Consider the following 23,906-nt stretch of genomic DNA (forward strand, 5'->3'; position numbering starts at 1 on the left):
CTGAGAAAAAGCCTAGAAGAAGCGATGAACGCTGATACGACGTCAAAGTGTGATAAGCAGCGAAACTTGCACGTGTGAATGATGCATACGGAAGATTTGTCATAATTTTAGGAGCGTCAGTAGCCACGGCTTTTTCTGCATTTGTCTGTCAGGGCTGTTTCCATAGCTCTCGGTGCCCTCTACAGGAATCCGATGCGAATGGAGTGTGTGTTTCTTTGTCGGTTGGCGCCGATCACGTCGTCGACAGCACCTTAGACAGTACCACCTGCCGAGGGAGCTCTACTGAACCTGTGTGCGGCATTAGAATAGCACCTGCAACCATGTGCAGCGCGATCACATACCATCCCGATGAAAGTGCAAGTGCTGCTGGCCTTGCCTTGAGGTCATATGAACTATTTGTTATGCTGTCTTTCTTTTGTACCTAATTAGCATCGGAACACATTCACAGGTCCTCTTCTGTTATCCCTAAGACGACTTGAAGGCGAAAGCCCAAGTGCTGATGCATTAAAGACGGACACATAACGTACACGTTCCCCTTAATTCGCTTAGTCTACGTCGCTTAGTCATCACTCTTAATTCCTAAGGTCGAGGGTTCGACTACCACCCAAAGTCGTGGGTTCGAGTGCCTTAACTAACTCTATCCTAATTAACTGTGCCTTAATTAACTTTGCCTTCATTAACACCAAAGGTAATGAATTCGACTCCCACGTATCAATGTCCATCGGCTCGACTCCCACCAAAGGTCGATGGTTCGTAGCCTTTTTGTACCTTTCGTGTCGCCGACGCGTTTTCGCTCAAGGTCGACTGACTAATGAGACATATAAGGCTTAATTTCGCCTTAATGAAGACATTTAGTAGCTTTGTAATATAATATACAATACAGAGCCCAGCTTCTCTTGTGGGCGTTGTAGCGGACGCCTGGAAACGAAAGTTGTCAAAAAATGTCACAGTTTCGCCCTAAGGGCGAAGCAATGAATGCGATAGCAACACAGCAATGTCATACGAAGTAAGGTGAGCGGCTTTGGTAGCAATATGAATTGTAGTAAACATGAGCTGATTAAGTAAGCAGATGTGCTGCGGCGTAAGTAGACTGACATGAAGAGAGACTCGATGACCACGAGAAGGCGCGTGTGAAACGGTGGTGTTGATGAGAAGCGCTTCCCGTGGGCAGCGCGCGTGCGAAGGGACACACCTGTAGCGCTGCACTGCCGATCCAGGCAGCATTACATGTGTAGCGTGTGTTGGAAAATGTGGCCCGACTATTACTAACTGAATGACCAAGCGTGGTGTGAGCGCGCACAAACAAACATGAATAGATCACACTGAATGACTGCAGACAATGACTGTCAAAACGCTGGCAGCAAGCCCATACGCTGCAGCGGGCGAAGGTACGTGCGGTCTATCGCTTCAACGGAAACTGAGCGGCGAATGCACGGCGCATAAAGGTCAGAGCCGTGTGGAGATAAGAGACGGTGCGGACGAGCGACGAGCGCGGTTGTTGGCAGAGTAGAAGTGCGCCCCCCCCCCCCCCCCCCCCGCGCTCCCTCCGGCGCTGGCTTCCCGCTTCCTTGCTTGCTCGTGGGTGATTGAGTGCGTTCGCTCTCCGTGATAGTGCTCGTCCCCGCACGCTTCCGCTCGGGCATACGGCGCGCGGCGAAGATTTTATCTATAGGGAACCTCACGGTGACGGCGACGACGATGGCGACGGCAGAAATCCGGTAGAAGTGTCCATATAATTGCTATCGCAATAAAAATGGGTGTGCGCTGATTTGCCGTGAGAATATATAACCTCAACTGCAGAAGCATGATGTGCGAAAATGCTATCAGTTGACCGCGCTTCTTTCATTCCTTGTCGTTTACTCCAAGCATTGCTTTCTCCTCGCTCTCATACGACGCCCATAAGTTCAATGCGCATCCATTTCGATTGCCCTCTTTATCTTAGCGTAAGAACTTTCAGTTCAGTGCCTTTAATGTACTGCCTTTAATGTAATGGAACCACTGGAAGTGGCTCATGAATTCCCTCACAATGGTGAAATAAGGTTTCTTGATGTGAAGTTCTTCTTGCATGACGACATCATGTTCTGGATCCACTAACCGCGTAGCACTAAGCCGCTTGGTTCCTTCAACACTGCGCATTCCAAGCTTGTGAATCACATATAGCACTGTTAACATGTGTTTTTATGACTGCGTTCAAGAATCCCTACCAGCACGAAGTGACAGAGAGTCACTGGAAACAGTTATGACTCTTTACCGAAGCAGGCTACCCGGCCGGTGCATGTGCAAGTTTCAGTTGCTGAAAACTTCTCAAAAATATTCTGAGTGAAAATAAAAGTAGGCTTAGAAGGGCCACCTCGGGAAAATCGAAGGGTGCCTGTCATCCCCCATATCTGCACAAGATTTCTCACAACTTGAAATTTATACTATAAGGTTTCACGTACCAAAACCACCATCTGATTATGAGGCACGCCGTAGTGAAGGACTCCGGATTAATTTGGACCACCTGGGGTTCAATAACGTGCACCTAAATCCAAGTACACCGGCGTTTTCTGCATTTCGCCACCCCCTCGAAATGCAGTCGCCGTGGCCGGGATCTGATCTCGCGACCTCGTGCTTATCAGTCCAACACCACAGCCACTAAGCAATAATGGTGGGTTCTCATAAATTGAAGAAGGTCGCGCAAAATGCCAGGGTAAATGTTGTTACATCAGCGCCAAATAGGCCGGAAAGGCTGCGCCATGCAGGTTGACTCAGTGAGAATCTTCAACAAATCACGACTGCATTAGGAAATGTAACATGCATGTTCGAAGGGTACGTGACCTTTAGTGCAATGTAAAGCATGCGTTTGTTCACTGCTATTTGATGAATGTGTTACAGGCATCGCGATCGTCCTACGCGCGAGAGCGTTGAGGCCGAAACAATACTCTGAGAGGTAGGACGCATGCGTCAGCACCCCATTTATATAGCCCTCACTAAGAAATAGCTCGACCCTCTCAAGAAAAACTAAAGGTGGTCGCGTTCTTCATTTGTTGTTTTCATCTTTTCATTGTTTTCTTTTTTTGTAATTGTAAGATCCTGTGCGCATGTCTGACGCCTGGAATGATAATGGCATAGGTTGTGTGTATGTATATGTGACGTTTCTTTTTCTTTTTTTTTTTGCTAATAACTGTTTTTCAAGTGGAGCGTTGTGCTATTCATCTCTGTCTCTGCGTCTGTGTTATTTTCGCGCTCTTCGTTTGAGTGAACCAATCGAAGACGGGCTTAACGCATCGCATTCTTCGAGCTGCGCCGAACAGTTTGATGCATTTTCTGGTGGCATGAGTGCTGCTGCGTCGGACCACCCTCGCTCACTTGTCCCGCCATCCACGCCAACGAGGGCTTTGTCGCAATCCTTGTAGAAAACAAATTTATGCAAGAATATGTGCGTTTCGCCCACGCGGACCCGTGCGAGGGAACCCATACTATCCCCCTTCCAACGGCACCAAATACTTTCGCGTCGAGTGTCTCGAAAATTACCCCTTTCCACGCCGAAATAAAGCCGACTGGCTGGCGACGCGACCATGCCCCCGCATTTCTTACTCTCGTATTTGAACTGACCGGCCAGAGCCGTCCGACGAATTCAAAGCCGCATTAACGAGAGTCGCGAGCCAGTCGATTGACGTAGAAACAGCTCCAATCGACCCATTCACTCTCGTGATACCTGTCGGCTCACTCACTAGTATTTGTGGACACTTCGCCACAGCCTGCTCTTCGATTCCGAGCCACTATGTTTCCCTGTCCCGCCAATTTAGCGTTGAAGTCCAGTCATGGTGCATCGGCGTACTACCGCTTTAACCCCACTCAACGGAAGCTCTGGGATCCAGGCAGGCAGTTGCAAGTGGATGGCAAGCTTCATAATCGAGGCATGAAGTTGAAACAATAGTTAACCTTTCGATGGAATCTGGGACAGGTCTTTAGCGCAGCTTCATTGCTCCGTGTGTGGTAGTGAAATGTAAAACCTGTGATTTGATCGCGTGATGTGACTTTCTTCCTAACGTTCACTTAGACGTTTCTTTCGTGTCGCTCCACACCGAGAAGCAGTCAGCCGCCTCGGATGCATCAATTCCTCCGTTCTACAAAAAAAAAAAAAAAAAACACTTTTGGAACCAGCAGTTACAACGGCCTCCCGTTAGGGGTTCCTGACAATAGCTCCTGAGGTTCAAATAAAATTCGTTGTCTGTCTGTCTTGGAGCGGTCTTTTAGTGGCGTTCACAATACATATGAAACATAGGACTTCAGCAGGTGCACGTACCTAATTCTTGGTTCAGGTCATTTTGTGTAGAGGCATTCGACTGTATATAAATACGTACTGTCAGAATAGGTTCAAACGCGGATTCCGAAACTACTCTAATGCGTTGCTCCGGTTCTAGGTTCACCCGTATTTGTAATGGTGGCTTAATTTAGACTCCAAAACGCACGCTTGGGACTACTGCATCGATGCAGAGCGATTACACATACCACTTATTCGTTGTATTTACGCATAACAAGCGTCCCGATAAGTTATTCCTGTTCGCGTATCATTTTATGCCGATGGTACTACATACATATACATACATACATACATACATACATACATACATACATACATACATACATACATACATACATACATACATACATACATACATACATACATACATACATACATACATACATACATACATACATACATACATACATACATACATACATACATACATACATACATACATACATACATACATACATACATACATACATACATACATACATACATACATACATACATACATACATACATACATACATACATACATACATACATACAAGCAAGCACATATTACAGGCACATGGTTCTCTAATGTTTCAAGCCCAATGTGTGTGCGATGGCAAATGCTTCCACCGGTACAAACGGGCTCTATAGCTCACGAGTCCCACGCCTCTCCATGCACTTGTCAGCCAGAACGGCCGCGACGAGATGCCTTGCAACGGCTTGCACTGCAGTCTGGCGTGCGCCGAGCTGCCGAAATGTCGGCCGCACGGACTCGCCCCACTGATAGCCCAAGCGATATCTCGGGCGGCGGTGAGAATCTGAGGTGCGCCGACAGGATCACCCCCCCCCCCCTCATCCGCGACCAAAGGTCGGCAGTTGATGAGCCTCTAAATTACCACCGCAATGAGGGCCCGCTCACTGCTCGCCTTCGCACCCCAGGCGTTGCAGCATGAAGAGGTAGGTCCCTTTGCAGATTCTCGAGACTTGGCTAAACTAGTTCACTCAGTGCCGCGTATGCGTCGACATTAGACAAAGCGTGTTTGATTCATCAGTGTTGCAGAAACCGTAACGTGCTCGCTCTGCATTTGACTTATTGTGTCCGACATGAATGATTATATAATCGAGAAAAAAAAAGAAATATGTTGAGGATGTGTAAATTGTGTAACGCCCTCCAAGGTAGCGAGACACACCCAACACCCAACGTTACTTTAGCTGTCCAATAATTTCATATGTTTTACGTACGATTCTTAAAATAATGGACCGGTATTTTATTGGAATCCATGCAGATTCCGTAAGAGTTATACGGAAAACATTCAGGAAATGTACGGAATTATTGGAGTGTATACGGTCCATTTCAGTGGGAAATTTTATTGTGTGTGTGCGTGCGTGTGTATGTGTGAGTGTGTGTGTGGTGTGTGCGTGCGTGTGGTGTGTGTGTGCGTGTGTGTGTGTGTGTGGTGTGTGTGTGTGTGTGTGTGTGTGTGTGTATGCGTGCCTGTGTGGGTGTGTGCGTGTGTGCGTGTGTATGCGTGCCTGTGTGTGCGTGTGCGTGTGTGCGTGTGTATGCGTGCCTGTGTGTGCGTGTGTGTGTGAGAGAGAGAGAGAGAGAGAGAGAGAAAGAGAGTGATTTACCGCGTTGTATCGAAAGTAGCTGCCAAGAAAGTGCCAATTTGACGCGTTAGTGAAAGCAGCGGCTATGCATGTGTCCATTCTCCTAGTTTTGCGGCAATGAAGATGATAGTCATCGCGTGTCTTGCACATATTGCGTCCTGCACTTTGGTATAGATAGCTCAGACATGGGAGGACTGTTGGTTCCAGATCTTCGGACGCCCTGAACGGCACGGCCGAGGAACTCCAGACTCTGAGCGATGGAGGTCCCAAAGTGGTCATACTACCGGCGACGACTTACCGACGGCAAACACGGTATATACACTCCAAAGAAAAAGAAAAAAAAAACGTTGCTAAAAGGTCAACTGCGAGCGAGAAGTTAATAACGGCCTGTGCTGCATAATAATATGACTGCAGTTGCTAACGCTTGAAAAACTATTCATCAATGTAAGTGATTTACGTGTGCCTGAAAGTTAAGTTCGGATAAGGTGAAGTTTTACTTTCATGTCAGCTTAGCAGCCTCTTCGCGCATGTAGTGATGTTCATAAGATTGATGCTAAATTTCATACGCGGCCACGGCAGCCGCATTTCGATTGGGGTGAGATGCGAAAACACCCGTGTGATTAGATTTATGTGCACGTTAAAGAACCCCAGGTGGTCCACATTATTCCGGGATCCCCTACTACGGCGTGCCTCATAATCAGATCGTGGTTTTGGCACGTAAAACCCCATTACTATTATTTTTTAAATTTCATACGTACAGGCAATACGATGTCAGCAAGCGATTTATTGCAACTTTATCTCACCACAGTGGCGTACATTTTAACGTGGCTCGCGGGAGGAATTAAAAAAATACTCGACTAACTATTTAATCAAACGATTCAGATGATCCATACTATTGCGAGAGCTGAAATCCGTCGTGCGAAGAATTCATAACCGTTTCAAGCTGACGCTGCAAATTTCTGTCGGGTGAAAAAAAGAAAAAACCTCAGCGAAGCGTGTCATCCACATGATTGGTGATCCATTGCACGAGCACTCGTATGCGTCTATTATTTCAGTCTTTCATTCGCTCGCCACACATAACATAATAATACCCGGCCTATTTGACCAAGTAAATCGAAAGTGAAATGCCGATCAGCCCAACTGTCAGGCCGACGCCCGTGGCGACGTTTCCGCCTCACTGTCGGGCGAGCGTGAAGCGATGTGGATCGCAGCTTGATAAACTAAAGCCCCTCCACCTGGTCGGCGGAAACGGGCATGGAGGGGCTTTATGATAAACGAGCTCGCTTCATGAAGTAGTTAAAGCGACTGCGTGTAGGAGTATACTGTTTAAAAAACGCCAGCCCCCTTTTTCATTCGTTATTTGTATGACGAACAGGAGGGCTGTCAGATGTGCGTTTCTTGATGACGTTTTCGGTGCTGCAGGTGCTTATACTAGAGGGCAATGCGCCCTGGCAATGCACCGCCACACCTGAAAGTTTTTTTCAGTAACTGCGGAACCGTCATCGAAGATCTGCATCAGCATTAAGTCTTCACACATCATTTGCCTCGCTGACAGGGTTATTTTACTTTTTCGAGGATTTGTGCCCTTAGCAGGTCCAATACGGGAACAGCTAAGGGCCCAAATCAGCATAGAAAGAGTGAGATAGAGAGAGAAATTTAATTACAGAAAGGCAGGGAGGTCTGCCTGAATGTTCAAGCACGGAGATATTGTGTAAAATCAAGCCCTTACCATGTTTATGTTGCTGTTTATATCGTTGCTGGAGCTCCACCGCAAGAGTATATCCGCGATGTACACGAAAGAAGCGCTAAAGCATGTAATCAGCAGATTTTTCCATCTATGCGGTGGCATTTTTCTTGAACGATTGTCCGTTGTTCCAGGCTGTATTGTTCGGGGCTCACGGAATGAAAGGCGTCCATTTAGAGCTAGCTAACGAGCATACTTTCGTTTCCTCCGTCTGCAGTTCACGTGACGTAGGCGTAAATTTGACCACATTCGTTGCGACATGACCATGGTTCTCTTGAGTAACTTGCGCCATATGAAGTCTTCTACATCCCAGTCGCATTTCATTCCGGGAGCATGCACTGTACAGCAAAAATGAAACTATTGAGGGGTAATACAGCAAGTTGGGCGTGTGAATTGGTTTCCGTTCATAATGAAAGTAAGACATTTCATTATGAATTGAGGGGTGTTTGCGAAAGCCGAACCACGATGGCTATGTGCAACGCAAGCTCCACCCCAGCGACGAACCCTTCCAAAAATTAATATATGTACTGTTGTGTCACTGTTGACTTCATCATGCCAATTCAATAAAATGTCTGTTGAGATGCGGTTGAATACCGTGCATTATTTCTGTAAGGGAAAGCGCACGGCAGCTGCGGTGCTTATACCGCAGCGTGTTTGTCAGTGAATTACTCACTTCAGCGTTGGCGCAATCGACATCGCCATCGCGACATTTCTAGCTTCTTGACGCAGCGCAGAGCTTTTGTTTTCAATCAAGCTAATTCTTGGTCAGCCACATTTTGGATGCAGCCTCGGTCCTGTTCGTGACGTAGAACAGCGCTAAGAACGGATCCGAGCGCTGTCTTTCAACTGAAGGCCTATTACAGACCCGCGATGGATACCTGCTCCAGGTCATGACCTCATACAGATATAGCGGCCATGCCGTTGCTTACCGCGAACCTGCTGCGCTTTTGGCAGGCGCGTGATTCTATTGGCCCTGTGCATTTTATCCTCATACTGTAAAGCAAGCTAAGCCGCAAATTATTGCGGACACGCGAATTGAAGTGACTCGACAAGAAATAGCAAAAAGTGTTTCTTTCTTTATTCTGCCCTCGCGCTAGTGACGTCATATGTTTCTTGTCTACACAAAGCAAAACGAGAACGAAAGAAAAGATTACTAACACATTATTTTTACAATAGCACTACACCACGAACGTGTGAATAAATACAAAAAATACGAATATTTGAGACAAATGACCCAGAAATGAACTGAAGACTTTATTCAAGTGTGCATCGTCACACCTAGGGAGGACAAAAAATGAACAACGCCTGACGGTTCCCTCCCACCTGGGACGACAGTTGCACACAAGCTGTGGCAGCGGAACAGAAATGTCAATCTAGTGCACTTAAAGTAAATATACGCAAATACACAATGATGAACAGATAAAGCTGTAAGTACGCATGCACATATGTGGCAAAGTATACAAATTTGTATAGGAAAGTGCATTATACATATGGATCAATACATTAAAAAGAAAGCGCTAAACACTGGAGTTTACTTGTTTTAAAATTGGGTACCGGGCCGGGACAGTGGCCTTGGCAAACTCGGCGGTAATGCAGTTCCACTCAACGTGAAAGCTGGGGAAGTGCGAAACAGTAATTCGCCGGTGTTTTCCCTGTGTTTTCCTTGTGTTTATCTTGTTTTATCCTGTGCTTATCTTGTGTTTAGCAATCTATCATCTGTTTTCACACCTGCGCTTAGGCACAACTGGTGGGAAACCACCACGCACATGGAGCCACAGCCTTTGCTGCGTGTGACCACGACGACATGAAATCACATTACAAGATTTTTACAATTTTCACGAGTTCCTGCTAATTAATGCGCTTAATGCTTGATTATTCCTATCTTTTACATTATTACCGAATCATGTTAGTTTTTTCCGAACCGATTTTGATCGATGCTGCTCTTGTTTTGACCCTGTTTTTGCGCGTGACCACGACATATGACACGCCGACATGACACGCCTTTTAAAGTGCTTCGGACTTAAAAAAAAAAGGAAACTTGTGGGGGCTTATCAACGTTATTTCATACATGCTGTTCTCAACTGAACGTCGGGTGAACTGAGGAGCTTGTAAATGATAACGGCTTTCAGTTATCTGGCGCACGACGATAATGAACATGCAACGAAACAGGCGAACAGCTCGTCACCACATGCACTTATATAGGGTGTTGCGTTCGTTGAAGGTAAGAACATGTGATACTACATGCAGCTCCAAATATTGTCTCAAAAGGATGCAAATGTGGTGACAGCAGTTGGTTAAGTAATAAATTGTTTCGCCTAAATCGGAGACAAGTTCGTATATATATGAATGACTGAAAATTGCGCAAGTTGGGAGGGATTTATCTCTTACCGAAAAGCATACACGACATTCAAGTGCATATCAACAGAAAGTCTAGGCTGAGTAGGTAGAACAAAAAAAAAAAAAAAAAAAAAAAAAACTCAGTAGTCTCAACTGAACGTTTCGAAACCTAACTTTTCTGCTGGGCTACTGAGCACGAGGTCGCGGGATCGAATCCCGGCCACGGCGGCCGCATTTCGCCGGGGGCGAAATGCGAAACAGACCCGTGTACTAGATTTAGGTGCACGTTGAATAACCCCAGGTGGTCCCAAAATTATTCCGGAGTCCCCCCACAACGGCGTGCCTCATAATCAGATCGTGATTTTGGCGCGTAAAACCCCGCAATATTTACAAGCTGACAGTGACAGTGACAAGAACTTTTATTGGTCCTGAGAAAGTGGCCAGGGGAAGCCGAAGGCTCCCTCAGGTCAAGTCGGTGGCTCCGCCCACGATGGCACCGGGAGGCGAAATCCCGTTGTGATGTCGTGGGCCCTTTGGACTGCCTGGAGTTGGATGTGGTAGTGGTTGCTTCTTAGGAACTCCTCCCACTGTTCCTTTGTGGCAAGCATAGAGTTTTCTATGGCTGGGCACAGCCAGAGCATGTGATCGAAAGAGCATGAGTCGGCTCCGCATTTGGGGCACGACGGCGGAAAGTGCGGGTCTATCCTGCTAAGGGTCCGCGGAGTAGGGTACGTGCGGGTTTGTAACATTCTGAGCGTGCTAGCTTGTGGTTTATTTAGTTTTGGGTGAGGAGGAGAGAACAACCTCCTTTCCAAGCGGTAGTGTGAGATGATCTCGTGAAAGGTGCACAAGCTACATATTTACAAGCTACCTCTTGTTTTACCAATTCGGAGACAGCGCGGACCCTTTAACAGCCGACTATACACTCCGTCTCGTCTCAGCTGAAAACAACCGGAATCCGGGGACAGGTGTTGCCTTCGCGAACGTAAAATTGTGTACACGCGCGCTTTCGGAACGGCAGCAGCGACAGCTGTGCGACAGACGCGAGGCGAAAGCTCGTGTGTTTTTTTTTTTATTTTTTTTAACTCCGCGGCCACGCACGTGTGATATCAGAGCATGTTGTGCCCTGAACTGTAGCACGAGTCATGCCAAATGAGTGCTTTCACATCACTTTCCCATGGCGTCGCAGCTAGGGGCTGTCGCGTGAGTATACATCTCCATCGGATATAAATGTGTCTTTTTGCCTCATCATTCCCTCGGCATAACCAAAATGGGTACCTCGCTTTGAATTCCATTTAATAGTTATCTCGGAACCAATGAGGCAATTCATTCATCCCGGATATGAAGTCAGATTGCGAAACTGTATGAAAGTCTTTTTAAGCTCGTTATTGATTTCAACTTTTGTGATCTCTCTCGAGACCTCTCTAATTTATGAAGAAACGTTCCAGCGTATACTCAGTAATTAACAATATTATAACCTGGTTACCTATTACAGTTCTACACCAATCTCGGGAAATGTGAACACTTCAATGCATCACAACCAGCAAAAACATGGTCGTACGCACTTGTCATGATTGGTTCTGGTTGGACCGCGAGCAGATAGGTTGATTTATTTAAAAAGTTAATACAAGGAACACGTCTCCATGCACCGCAAAGTGGAAATTTTTTATTGTACTCTAAGTGCAGTCGCACTCTCATGCCGCCGAGTATACTTCGAATAAACAAACATAACAGCTGCGGTTGGAATTCTGTTCTTTCAAAATTTGTTTTTTAATTTATCTATGAAGAGTTGCTAATGGGGGCTTCCAAACAATGCTTCCATACTCTAATACAGACTGGACTAAATTCTTGTAAGTCGCTACCCTAACGTTACCTCGTTTCATTTTAATGACTTAGTAAACGTTAGTCCCCGATAGTTCACACTTTCTGCGTGATTTCGACAAGCGCCTCTGAGACTGTACTGAAAACAAAATATTAACGCGAAAGCGTTAAGGGCCCCGTGTCGCAGAAAATCCGGCGTCGGTGTCGGCTTCGGCTTCGGCGTTAAGCATCGGCGTCTGGCGGAAATAATCATGCCGAACCACATCATTCCCGAACCACCCCGACCACACAGGCCCTCCGCGTGTCGCAAGGCGTTAGTGAACAAAAATTGAATTTCTCAAAGTAAAATCGTCAGAAAAAATCGTAAAGTACGACTTAACCACAACCTACAGGCGTGATAGCGTCGGATTGTAATTTGAATATACGAGAAAAAAGCCTGATAAGCAGCCAGGGATCTTTGAATGCTATCTCGTTCCACTCTTAAAGGCGAAGCTTAAGCGTTCTCCAATTCTGATGGTGTTTCGCTGTACTTTGGTTCTAGGCAACATTAAGGGGAATGTTGAAAACCGAGCCTTTCTAAATTTTGGACACGCGCGCGCCTCGGGGCAACAGCAAACAATTAATAAAACAATAAAAAAAGGTCCTAGGGCCTTCACATTTTGATATAAGACGGCTTAAATTGCTCCTGTAAAAATGTCTTCCTAGCAATTCATTTGTGTTCAAAGGTGAAGCCGACTTTAAGGGGATCAGCGTAAGCTTGGCAAGATTTAAGCTGGCTTTCCCACGTTGTGTATTGCAGTGAAGCCTACTCATTAAAAAAATGTGATGCCAACGGAGCTCGATAATGCTATCGCGTTCCACTCTTAAAGGCGAAGCTTAAGTGTCCTCCAATTTTTTAGTTCTCTTTTCGGGTTAAGGTCATACGCGTAGTTCTTTATATATTTATATATAGTGATCGCCAACCCCATATGTCACACAAGTCCGCTATATTTTTTATCGACGTGTCGAGCTTAATTCGTGCTTCTGTTCCACGCACGACCGTATATAAGTGATAATATTTGGCAAGCCATCTCACTGTTATACCAGGTTCAAACGCAATGGAGAATATATGTTACAACTATCAAAAAAGACATTACTTCATGTCACAAAGAAGGCAGCCAAGAGCGAATGTCATTTTCATATTGCTACTTTGACACCCTTGCGCAGTTCATCGCAGTTCGGTGGCCAATAGCATATACTCCTATCACAAACTTTGCAACTCAAATTATTTCGATATCCGACTTTATGTTGTTAAAAAAACGGAATGGGACTTCTTTTTCTTCTTTTCTTTAACGGCGAGCATAAGACATCCGCCCCTTTTATGCGATGAGTCACATCTATATTTCGAGCACTTACTTGCAGTGTAAAGTATTTTATTGTTCGGAATATCAGGATGCAGCCAAGTCGATTTCTGTCAAACCGAAAATACCACTATCACTGTCAATCCTAAAAAAAGAATGAATGAATGAATGAAAAACTTAATTTTGGGAGCTTCTCAGCGCATGCGCTGCATATGGATTCCCACTTCACGGGAATCCATATGCTGTTCTCGCAGCCTGGCCCCTGGTTACGAGCCAAAGCTGGTCTTCCAGGGCGGGACTGGACAGCAAGATCTTCCATCTCTCTCTAAGGGGTTGGAAATAAAGGAAGAAAAAAAGAACGCAGCTGATCCCGCTTTGTCATCTGACAGAAGGAACAACAATATCACTGTAACTTTCATAAACGTAAATGGCACTATCTATTCGCTGTTTTTCCATGCACAGCTTGAATGGCTTAAGAGGGCTGTTTCTTGGACGAGTTGGAATTGCATTCTTTAAAAAGGCTGCGCTTTCTAAACACGGAACACAGGAAGGCATACGACTACACAAATGGAAGCGCAAATGAGACTCAACAGCGCTCCCGTTTGACATCCGTGTGCCTGTGATACCATCGTAACATTTGTGTATCCGTGTACCTTGCTGTTGTCCGTGTTTAGAAAGCGCAACCCTTTCCTTGAATGGCTTACTTTGCGTCTTAGTGGATTCGAGCAACGTTTTCTGCACGATCACAGTGCTGCTAGTGAAAAACGTTGCCGAATGGAAAATGCGGAACATTTTTGTCGGTGAGCACAGGCCAGAATGTTTAGTTTATCTTTGAAAAACCAAATCGCGCAATAATTGGTCTCCACCTGTTGCGGGAGTGAACTTGCGCAAGCGTTGTGATTGTTAGAACTGGAAACTAGTGGTGGTGATCTTAGTTTCTCAGAGCGGAAATCAATCGCTTTTCTTTGGATGTCATCCAGTCCTTCTTTTTTCTTTCATCTTCGATCATTACCAAAAAAAAAACGTTTTTTGGTGTTTTCTCATCTTGATGTACCTGCTTGCCAACTAGCCAGTGATCGTACTTAGAGCATCATTCGGTGCGTTAGACCCGGCAGATGAAACCGGTCAAAATTTAGTTTCTAGGTGTAGCAAGCCTTGCTTTATTTCTCTGTCAGTGGCATCTCGCTTGACTTTGAGGTTTTGAAGCTTTGAAGCTGATCAAGTACAGCTGCCTGTGCGGCCTTCAACCGGTGTACAGTGTCCAGGATGACAGCAAGTGTTTCCGCGACTGTATCAGGCCCTGGATCTGATTCAATGTAGCCTGAAAGTAACAGCAACTTAAGAAGAGTCGATGAAAGTAGTCGAGAAACAAGAAACAGTCCCTCCATATTTTGTGCCAGTGTTGCCAGTTTAGCGACCTTATTGTCTGTTTAGCGACATTCTTTTTAAAGACTGATAGTCTTTCTTGCGCAACCTAAACGCGAAAAATTTTGGCACTCGATTCAACCGCCCGGCCAAAACCAACCAAGCTACTAGCACTGGTGGCATGGGGTCATACACGTCAACATTATACAGAGCAGAGGAAACCTCAGGCTTCTTTGAGGCAGAATATATGTACATAACCGTGATCCGCAGCGTTCACTTAATTAAGAATACACATAGGACTGGTTTTTACTTTAGTAAATGAAAAATCAACGCGTTAGAAATGGTGTCGAAGAGACGCTACGCGGTAAAAACAAGCCGACTGAAGCCGCGGCTCTGTAGCCGGCTTTAAGTCAACAGTAATAAAAGGTCCCAAGAGATGGCGCGAGAGCAGGGCGAACGCGGGAAATTTGAATTGAATTCAGCAAAACATCTATTACATCCATCATGGGAGGAGTGAGAGGGGAGGGGAAGAGCGTGAGGGGTGGGGGAGGGGAAATGAGAGGGCGTTACGTATCAGGGGCGGCAGAAGACTATCGTCTTTCGGCGTCATTTGCAGCGAAGCAAGCAGATATACGGTCAATTTTTTAATTTAGCGACTGGCGTCCTTTTTAGCGGCATGACAGAACAATTGGTGACATTTTCTTGACTTCTAAGTTAAGGAAGTTGCTTCGAAAATGGCCCTTCTGAACGCACTTTGATATTCACAAGCTACGTCTGATTGGCCGAAATTGGGTGTATGGTGCGTAGGATCTGTGATCATGATGAAGCTGTGATTGTCTTCACAGGATTCACAGTGCGCTCACAAAATGCAAGTTTTTAAATTTATTTTTTAAGTCTTTGGGAAACCAAACTGAGTGGGTCGTAACTCTCCGGGTTTTGCCATTTCAATAAGTACGTTCGATTGGTCGACATACAAATTTTATTGTGAGGTTTATAACGCAAGTATAGGTCAATAATAACAGATTGGCTGGAAAAAGTCGTATACATAGGAGAGGCTGGGCTCGTCCATGCGATCCTTAACGTACTGGTTCTTTATCGCATGGGTTTTGAACAAATCAGTACTGCGATTAGCCTTCAAGTAGACCAATGGGTGGAAGCGCAGTATTTGACCAGCATAAAGGTCATGTAATTCTCATCACCATGTTAACATGCGACGTTGTGCGTCTTGCAGAATTTTGCTATCATTTAAGGAGCGCTGAGAACTAGAAAATTTTCAGGGATAATGTGAACCCAACTTCCAGGTGGTTCTGCTTCCTAGGAAAGTCAGATTGCTTGTGCTCTTTTGAATCGTGCTACATTTGGAACCTCCCAATGTGAGGGTAAAACGCCGATTCGTTCAATGTCATCATGCAATGTCATCGTTCGTTGCTATATAAGTGTAATGGTAAAGTAAATGCCCACTACACACTGCTAGTAAATTCACTGTTTATTCCCCACTCACACAGGTCCTAGACAAATGGTCCTATTTACGTTTCGGCAAATAATTTACGCTAAGATAGCATACATTAAAGTATTCGAAAACACCTATACGTTACCTAAAATTTACTAAAAAGGTTTAGCGACAATTTTAGCGGTCTTGGAGCAAACTTTAGCGGAAATTTAGCGACCTTTTTGTCTCACTTTAGCGACATGCTTAAGCGCGTTGTGCGCAATGTATGATAGTGATAACTTTTACTATGCCGCTTTTCAGAGGGTTCAGAGAATCACGAACAACTTATCAACACACAATTAACGGACACCGTGCTGGAGGTAACATTGCGATTGGCGTCTTCTTAACGTTCCCCCTCGGAGTCGACACGTAGTCATTGTTATTGGACTATACACTTTATGGCAGACACGTGTTGTACCGCTATTCTGAGCCAATTGTTTCTTCGAAAGTACAGTTTATTTCAATGATTGTGTACCTAAAGGCCATGTATGACCGAACATAGTTTCAGTCAAACTGCTACCCTCTCTTGAATAATATTGCGTATAGGGGAGATGAATCGTTTTCTTTATCTTATGCTAGATTTACACATCTTACTTTGCGAGTCCCCGATGAATGTGCTACTTACCGCAAAATGTTAACGATTGAGTCGTCACACTACTTCACAATGAGTTGGATAATTTGGCCAAGCGGTGTCGCAAATGGCGCTGAATTAATACTAACGAGTAATACTAAGCGCGTAACTCAATGCGACTCTCCGTCCTTTCATAACCATCACCCCTTGCAACTTACTACTTTCTGCCAGTATACTTTGGTGCATAAATAACTACCGAATAATTGCCCTGGAAACATACATGGTATATTTATTAGTTCGAGCTAACGGAACATTAGGCTCCCCGAAAAGAAACTTTTGTCTTCCCTCGTTATCACTAAAATCACTACGCGACGTACCTTCGACCGCACAGAATACGGCTCACATGAGAGCCTCATAATAAAAAGAAAATAGTTTTTATCAAAGTCGACGCGTAATAAGACAGGGTCGGCGTACGTTGTATGTGTAAGTAAATATATACTGAAATTGTGGCTGTAAAGATAGTAAAGTTACTGCGTTGATAAAGTGACGGCATCGGGTTTATTGCTGCATTCTTTATCGAGCTTCGTCTTCTCTCCTCTCCTCTGGCCGCTGGTGATGTGGATCGCTACAAAGACGATACAATGTTGCATAATTGCATGATATTCTTGAATTATTTGCATAATTTTCTTCGTTCCAATTTCAGACCTTACTGCTTTTTTTTTTTTTTTTGCTCTCTTTCCTTTTATTAATGTGAAGTTCTTTTTTCACTCGCTTTCGCTTTATGCGCACGTAACAGCCGCCCAAATCTTTGACTATAGCGTGCGCGAGCGGGAACTTTCTGCACCTTAAATTAGGAACAAACTTACAAATGACTATGCTATCTGACTATGCTCACAAAGCTCGTGAAGATAGCATAGTCATTTGTAAGTTTGTTCCTAATTTAAGGTGCTGGCACACTGAAAGTCCCCGCTCGCGCACGCTAAAGATTTGGGCGGCTGTACGTCAACGTTGTCTTCTTTCGCGTCGACATTGGTTATTTGCATGCCTTTCTGTCTTTCTTTTTTTTAGAATTCCAGGTGGGCCGATCCCGGTGATAGTGAAATCTATGGTGTAATGCTGTTCATTTTCAACAATATTGCCGCTAATTACGCGCGTACCGATAATTTTACCTACTCTTGCTACTGATTCTCTCTTCCTGTCTTGTTGAGATATACATATTGAGGCACGCTACGACGCTCTGGAGGCACGAAAGGACCGTTTATTCACCAAGAGGTCAGGTAGATGCCCAGAGCCCGTGTACCACCTAGCAATGTTTTAACAATATCGCGTAAGCTTCGACCGCACGGCGTCTACCAGTGGTCTTGTAGCGGTCATGAGGGGCACTCCTGAAGCGAACAGCGCAGCAGAATACATTGGAGCCAGAATTCACCTTGCACGACCGCACATAATGTTTCCAATCACGCTGCCCTCACCGCTACAAGGTCGCTGACACACCGTACGGTCGACACTCGTGCGATATTTTAAAAAAATTGCAAGAGCGTACGCCAAACCAGTGTGAAGTCACCAAAGGAGACCTTGTCTTCCAAAACGTCATCGATGTGAAGCTATTGAAGCAGCTTAGGGCCTTTGCATTCGTTGCATTTTAACCGACTGTCATCGCACTGCTACCGTCAAAGAAGTGTGAAAGCCTCCTTAAGCCTAAAGAGGTCACGAATCTGTCCTTTTTCATGAAGTGTATTTCCATAACCATGCTTTCCATTCCTTGCTAATACTTCCCGGCACCCTTTCGCCTTCCTATAAAGAATTGATCGCCCCTTAAGCTGTAATGCTGTAATACTTAAGCTGTAATACTGCCTGATGTAATACTGTATACAGCAGGCAAAGACAAGGCATATAGGTTCACAGAATAATGGATACTTGAGCTTCGAGTCACTGCAACCGGCGCAGGTTCGCATTCGTTCGTTCCCAAAATCGCAAGTGTTTTTAATCGTAGAATAACCGGAAGCTGAACAAGCTGGCAGGGATACACGGGGTGAAGAGGTCGGCTATAGAAACGCGTATACAACAGTACACTACGAAAACTAGAGCACGAAAAGCTGCTTGTCTTGACCTTTTCATTACCCTTGTATCGGTCGTTTGTACACCTGCCGTTCGATATCATAATTGTAATCATTTACTCGCCTCCGCAAGAAGAGTATAACTGGCCCGGTTTCTCTGAAGAATGCCTTCTCAAGCGTGCTGTATTCAATATTTTTGTATCTTTGCACACACGTTAAAGCGAAGCTGTCTTTGCGAATCATCCTGGAGTTTGCTGACCGTGGTTTCTGCGGGTGCTACTGGCGTCTTGTCGAATAGCTCGTACACAGGACAGAACTTCCATGACGAATCTGCATGTACTACCCATGTAGATGAGCTGGTGATCGGTTCTGTTCTCTGCGGCAGGGTTTCCCAAACTTTCTGGCCTTGAGGAACCCCACGTGCCTTCTAAGTGTGCCGAGGAGACTCCTCCACTACATTGCTTTCGTACTGATGTGCTTATCCACGGCCTCTCGATGATCATTCGATGAATCATTTGAACGGCTTAAAGATGAGCGCAAAAGAAGTGCCGAAATGATCGAATCGTTAAAACAATGTAATTAATGTGTGGCTCAGTGCCGCTAGTGCCCGAGGTTGCTTGTTGTGCATTCGTCGTACTTGCATTTGGAGACAGTGGGAAGTGAGATTTTTTTAATTAGGTAAAACGAAATAATCCTACATTGCATTGAATTCTGGGGTTTGATTTGATTATGACCAAGATTTCATTATGAGGCACGCCGTAGCGGAGGACTTCGGACTAACTTCGATCACCAGAGCATCTTTAACGTGCCCCCACGGCAGGGGACACGGACGTTTTTGCATTTCGCCCCCATCGAAATGCGGCCGCCGGCGCCGGGATTTGATCCCGCGACTTGATCCCGAAGTCACCGCGGCGGGTAATAATCCTACATGCTCTAATACCCGTCTTGTTGGCTACTATGATGTGTATTACCTGCTTACACAATTTTCACCAGAAATTTAGGCATCTACAGTCTACAGGAACAGGCTCGCGGACCACCTGGTTTCCGCGGTTCTCAATTGGGGAACCCCTGCTCTACGGAATAATGCAATGAAGCAACAACGGATACCCTCAAAATCCACACCGCAACAACTATTCCATTATTAAAGCCAGCTTCCTACACTTTTTCCCCCTAGTTTTGGCGCGTCTTTGTCGACTACTTGCCGAGTGAAGTGTGGTGATCCTGGAGACGGGGGATTACCCGTTTTACCCATAGGCGTTACCCGTTTTCGGGAGTCTGTACGACGGGTGTTAAAAGCGTGCGTGACCCCTACGCATACACTGTTCATTGCTGTTTTATGAGTGCATCGCGTAAGAGGTAGTCAATGTACGTGCGATGTCCCTGTGTGCTGTTCTGCATGTAATAGTACACTGGGCTGATATCTGAGACGGTGTATTAATCCGCGGTTGCGTGGATCCCACACTCACTTCGTGGGAATCTCTGTGCCTTAGTGAGCCGACTCGTGATCGTCGCTATATACTGCGAAACGCGGTTCATAAGATGGACAATCTAATAGCATTTGATTGACCTTTCTACGAAAGCTTCTCTTTATGTAGATTTCAACGTGTGCTTTGTATCTGCGTAATTTAATTACGTTTCCTTTAGCTGCGTGTGTGTCTCGTCCCTTCTATATAAAATTATGTTTTTGTGTTGCCCAGAGGGTACCCTCAGGATACTGCGTACCCTGAAGGGGTACTGCATGCAGACGAATAAGGAACTGTTATTGCCGTCAAACCCAGAATGTCGCGGTTACGCGCTGACCTTCTTCTGTCTCATGGTTGCAGCTCCACGGAGGCGGCCAAGATGCCGGCGGCCCCGGGACCCAAGGACCCGTGAGTAGACGCAGCGTCCATAATAAAGGCGCGCGCATCGAGAGGCAAAACTGTGCTGAACAGTCCCTGCTGACACAGCAATCCTGATATAAGTGGCACTGTAGCATAGAATACAGTATTTTCTGTGTAATGAATATGCGCGATACAAGAAAATCCGGGAAAAAGCTGACGAGCTTGCAATAATGGGCCCCGGTTTCCTGCTGCGCGACCCTTATATATATATATATATATATATATATATATATATATATATATATATATATATATTCCCTAATCAAGCTAACTGCAATAACTAACTTGTTAGTAACAAACTTTACGGCACATGTTTATATGAAAAAGTTGAAGGGGATCGTCATAAAAAGTGTAATTCCGTTTTTCCACATTTGAAAATGGCCATGTAGACCAAAATAACTGTCATAACACGAAACTAGACTGAGTTTTAAGGAAAGGAAGCGCAAGCAAGACCGATGAAGATTATCGTTTGGGCACAATACACGCCCCGTAGTGTGTAAGCGTTTATTGGATGTATTTCATGGTGCATGGAAGAAGGAAAAAGACTACTAGGGCGGCACTATATAAGAGCTATCGTGAACCAGACAATGATTTGAAATGTCCGGCAGCCAAGGAGGGCACATTTCCCGAGAGACAACGCGCGGGTGGGCCACGAAGAGAAGGAGGGACGGCGTCGCATAAGGTTGGCTTTCCGAAACTATAGCGGTTTTAAACTAGTTAATTTGATCAGGCAATTGGGGTCTCAGTGATTGCATTACAGCCCACAATTTCGACTGCGCGTTTACAGCTGTAAAATATACCTGTCTTGTTTGTGCAGATACCATTTCGTCAGTTTCACCATGTTCCTGTTTGGAGTCGGCTCACTGCTGCCGTGGAACTTCTTCATCACGGCTGATGACGTGAGTCTTCTGGCCCGTTCAAGTTCGGCGAGGTGAACGACAGAGAAGTTGTGTGCGCTACACGTTGTCTCGAGAGAAACAATAATTTGAACCTTTCTGCAAGCATGATCTGCGTGTGCTTAATGGAGGACACAAACTCTCTGGCGCCTCGCCGAAAGCCCTTTTAGTGTCTCATGCTCTTCTATAGTTGGCGACAATCTATGAATGTAGTGTAAGTACACCGCTGTCCATCAAGAAAATAATTTGTGCACCGGGTATTTCTTTTTTTTTAACCTACACCATTTTTTTAATCGTCTGCGGCAGATAGCAACATTTCAGTCTTGGGCTGGTTTACTCGAAGAGGCCGACATTACTTTCATGGGAAACTGAACTGCATAATCGACTAATTAACAAAAAAATTCTTATTAAATGGTAAACTAATTATTATAGGGCACACTTTTTGGTTTTAGACTAAAGAAGGGAACTAGGAGACGTGATACGGTTACGAGTTCGAATGTCCATGTTCACATCCCGATTGCCTTGTAAATCTGAATCAGAGTAACATTCGTGATCAAACCACTGTGAAAAGAAAGCCTAACAGAGGAACAAACTGGGAAAATGCGACTAAGAGGACTGACTATGGTGGCAGGTCAGATTCGAAACATTAACTTTTGTTAAATCTTGGAAATCTCTGACATTTATAGAGATAGAATTTAAGCCAGTGAGTCGATCAGATAAATTTATTGGAAGTATTTCAAAGGCTTGATAAATGCTCTTTCCACGGTCCTTATTCTTTGTCACAGTATGAATAGTCAGAGAAAACGGTGATTCCATGCTGAGTAACTGACGGGCTGCTTCGCCTGCATGTCCCTGTGTGCTCTTCTGAACTCCTGCAAGGGCTTCCCAGCGAGAGCTCCGTCTCCTTTCAGTTATTACAACCACTTGGTGCTCCTTCGATCTTGCAGAGCAATTAGGAGAGCCAGGGGCGTGACATTTACTACACATGCAGCGTGACTCACGATGTGCAATCACTAGCATTAGGGCCATCCCCTCCGATCCTGTGTTGAACAGTTGACCGACAACCATTACTGCAGTTTGCGAAGCGCCAGCGCTTGAGGTATCGTAATACTCGTATAGCCAGAGGCACAACCCTGTGACTCTGAGGACATGCATTCATCTCGGATGGGCGACCCATCCCTGCTAGCGTCACGACAACTGTTTCTGCGTGGGTCTTCTTATTGTCGACTATCTGGGTACAGCGGCACGCAGAACCTACACACGCAGCAGAAAAAAATATCTAAGATTTTCCCTTGACTTAAACTTACGTCCACACTACGTAGTAGGCCTTTGCAGCTAGATAGGTGAAGTGTGATCGAACGGTTCACCTATTGCATGGGAAAATTGATTCGCTACAGGAGATTCTGAACACAGGACCAGTGCGGAGAACAGCAGTATTAGATACCCCCTCATACAAGCTGCAGAACTTCGGTGACTTGCTGCAAGTTAAAAATGGGAGCTAGATGTTTAGTTCAAAACCCTTAGCAATTTTCATACGCTGATCGCCCCTCAATTTGCAGATGCAATAGCAAGTTTTTTCCTGAAATAGATATAGGGCCAATTGATGCCAACGCAGTATATGAACTAAAGAAGTCGTCGAAATGACATTGATATTTTGGCCCTACTCGTGGATCCGCACGTTCTACATACCGATGGGAAATAAATGCAAGAACGCCGGTGTACCGCGCATTGGGTGCATGTTAAAGAACCCAAGGTCCTCAAAATTAATCCGGAGTCCCTCACTACGGCGTACCTCATAATCAAATCGTGGTTCTGGCACATACAACCTCAGAATTAATTTTTTTAGTACTACATACGTACTCGATCATGTCTGCACAGTGATTCACCGAGTCATATATGCTTCTCTTGAAGTGCTCAGCCAACCTAACTTCAGAGATACTGCTCCCTTTTTCACAGAAACAAAAATTTTCGTAAATCAAATGAAATCATGTGTGGCATAAACGTATGTCTCATGCATTATTTCATTCATCATCTCAAGGAATTTCCACGTGCCACTTTTGCATGGATTACTTCATTGTATCACACATTGCAGGATAAATTGGGATTCCGTTTTTATCGCTTTTGCACAACCAAGGAAACAAGCAGAAAGAGTCCAGGTTTTCCCCGATTAGTTTTTTTTTTTCTCCAAGCCCTCGCGCTTTCACCGACCTTGTAGTTTGTCACTGATCCCAAAAGACCGAAACTTGGAGAATGCGACTGCCAGATCGCAGCAGTTTAGAGTCGGACGCAAATTTTGAACATTTATTTCCCTTATTCCAGAAGAAAATACAACATAACGCGCAACAGAAGCTATCAATAGTCATTAACGATTGCCATACAGTGTAAAGAAATCGCTATCTATCAAAACAAAAGAAACTGTCGTAAGGTTAGCAGAGGTATACCTACACACGAGTAAGGGTGAGCGAATATTCGAAACTTTCAAATAAATAACCGAAAAGTGTCCT

The 23,906-nt window shown here is 45.1% G+C and overlaps 1 protein-coding gene across 9 annotated transcripts in view; it reads left to right on the forward strand.

Annotated features, from left to right (window-relative positions):
* Positions 1–23,906, forward strand: part of LOC119457626 (equilibrative nucleoside transporter 2) — a 104,477-nt gene that overhangs the window by 58,074 nt on the left and 22,497 nt on the right. For 6 of the 9 annotated variants that reach the window (XM_037719256.2, XM_037719254.2, XM_037719257.2 and 3 more), the window contains exons 2-3: positions 20,447–20,494; positions 21,324–21,405. In XM_037719256.2, coding sequence (XP_037575184.1) covers positions 20,466–20,494; positions 21,324–21,405 — 111 coding nt within the window. In that variant the 5' untranslated portion in view covers positions 20,447–20,465. Of the gene's footprint in view, positions 1–5,222; positions 5,246–6,106; positions 6,212–11,073; positions 11,184–20,446; positions 20,495–21,323; positions 21,406–23,906 lie in introns of those variants that run through there. The other 3 variants (XM_037719251.2, XM_037719250.2, XM_037719255.2) reach the window with 3 other exon arrangements.

This window comes from Dermacentor silvarum, chromosome 7 (genome assembly GCF_013339745.2).
Source record: "Dermacentor silvarum isolate Dsil-2018 chromosome 7, BIME_Dsil_1.4, whole genome shotgun sequence".
NCBI lineage: Eukaryota > Metazoa > Arthropoda > Arachnida > Ixodida > Ixodidae > Dermacentor > Dermacentor silvarum.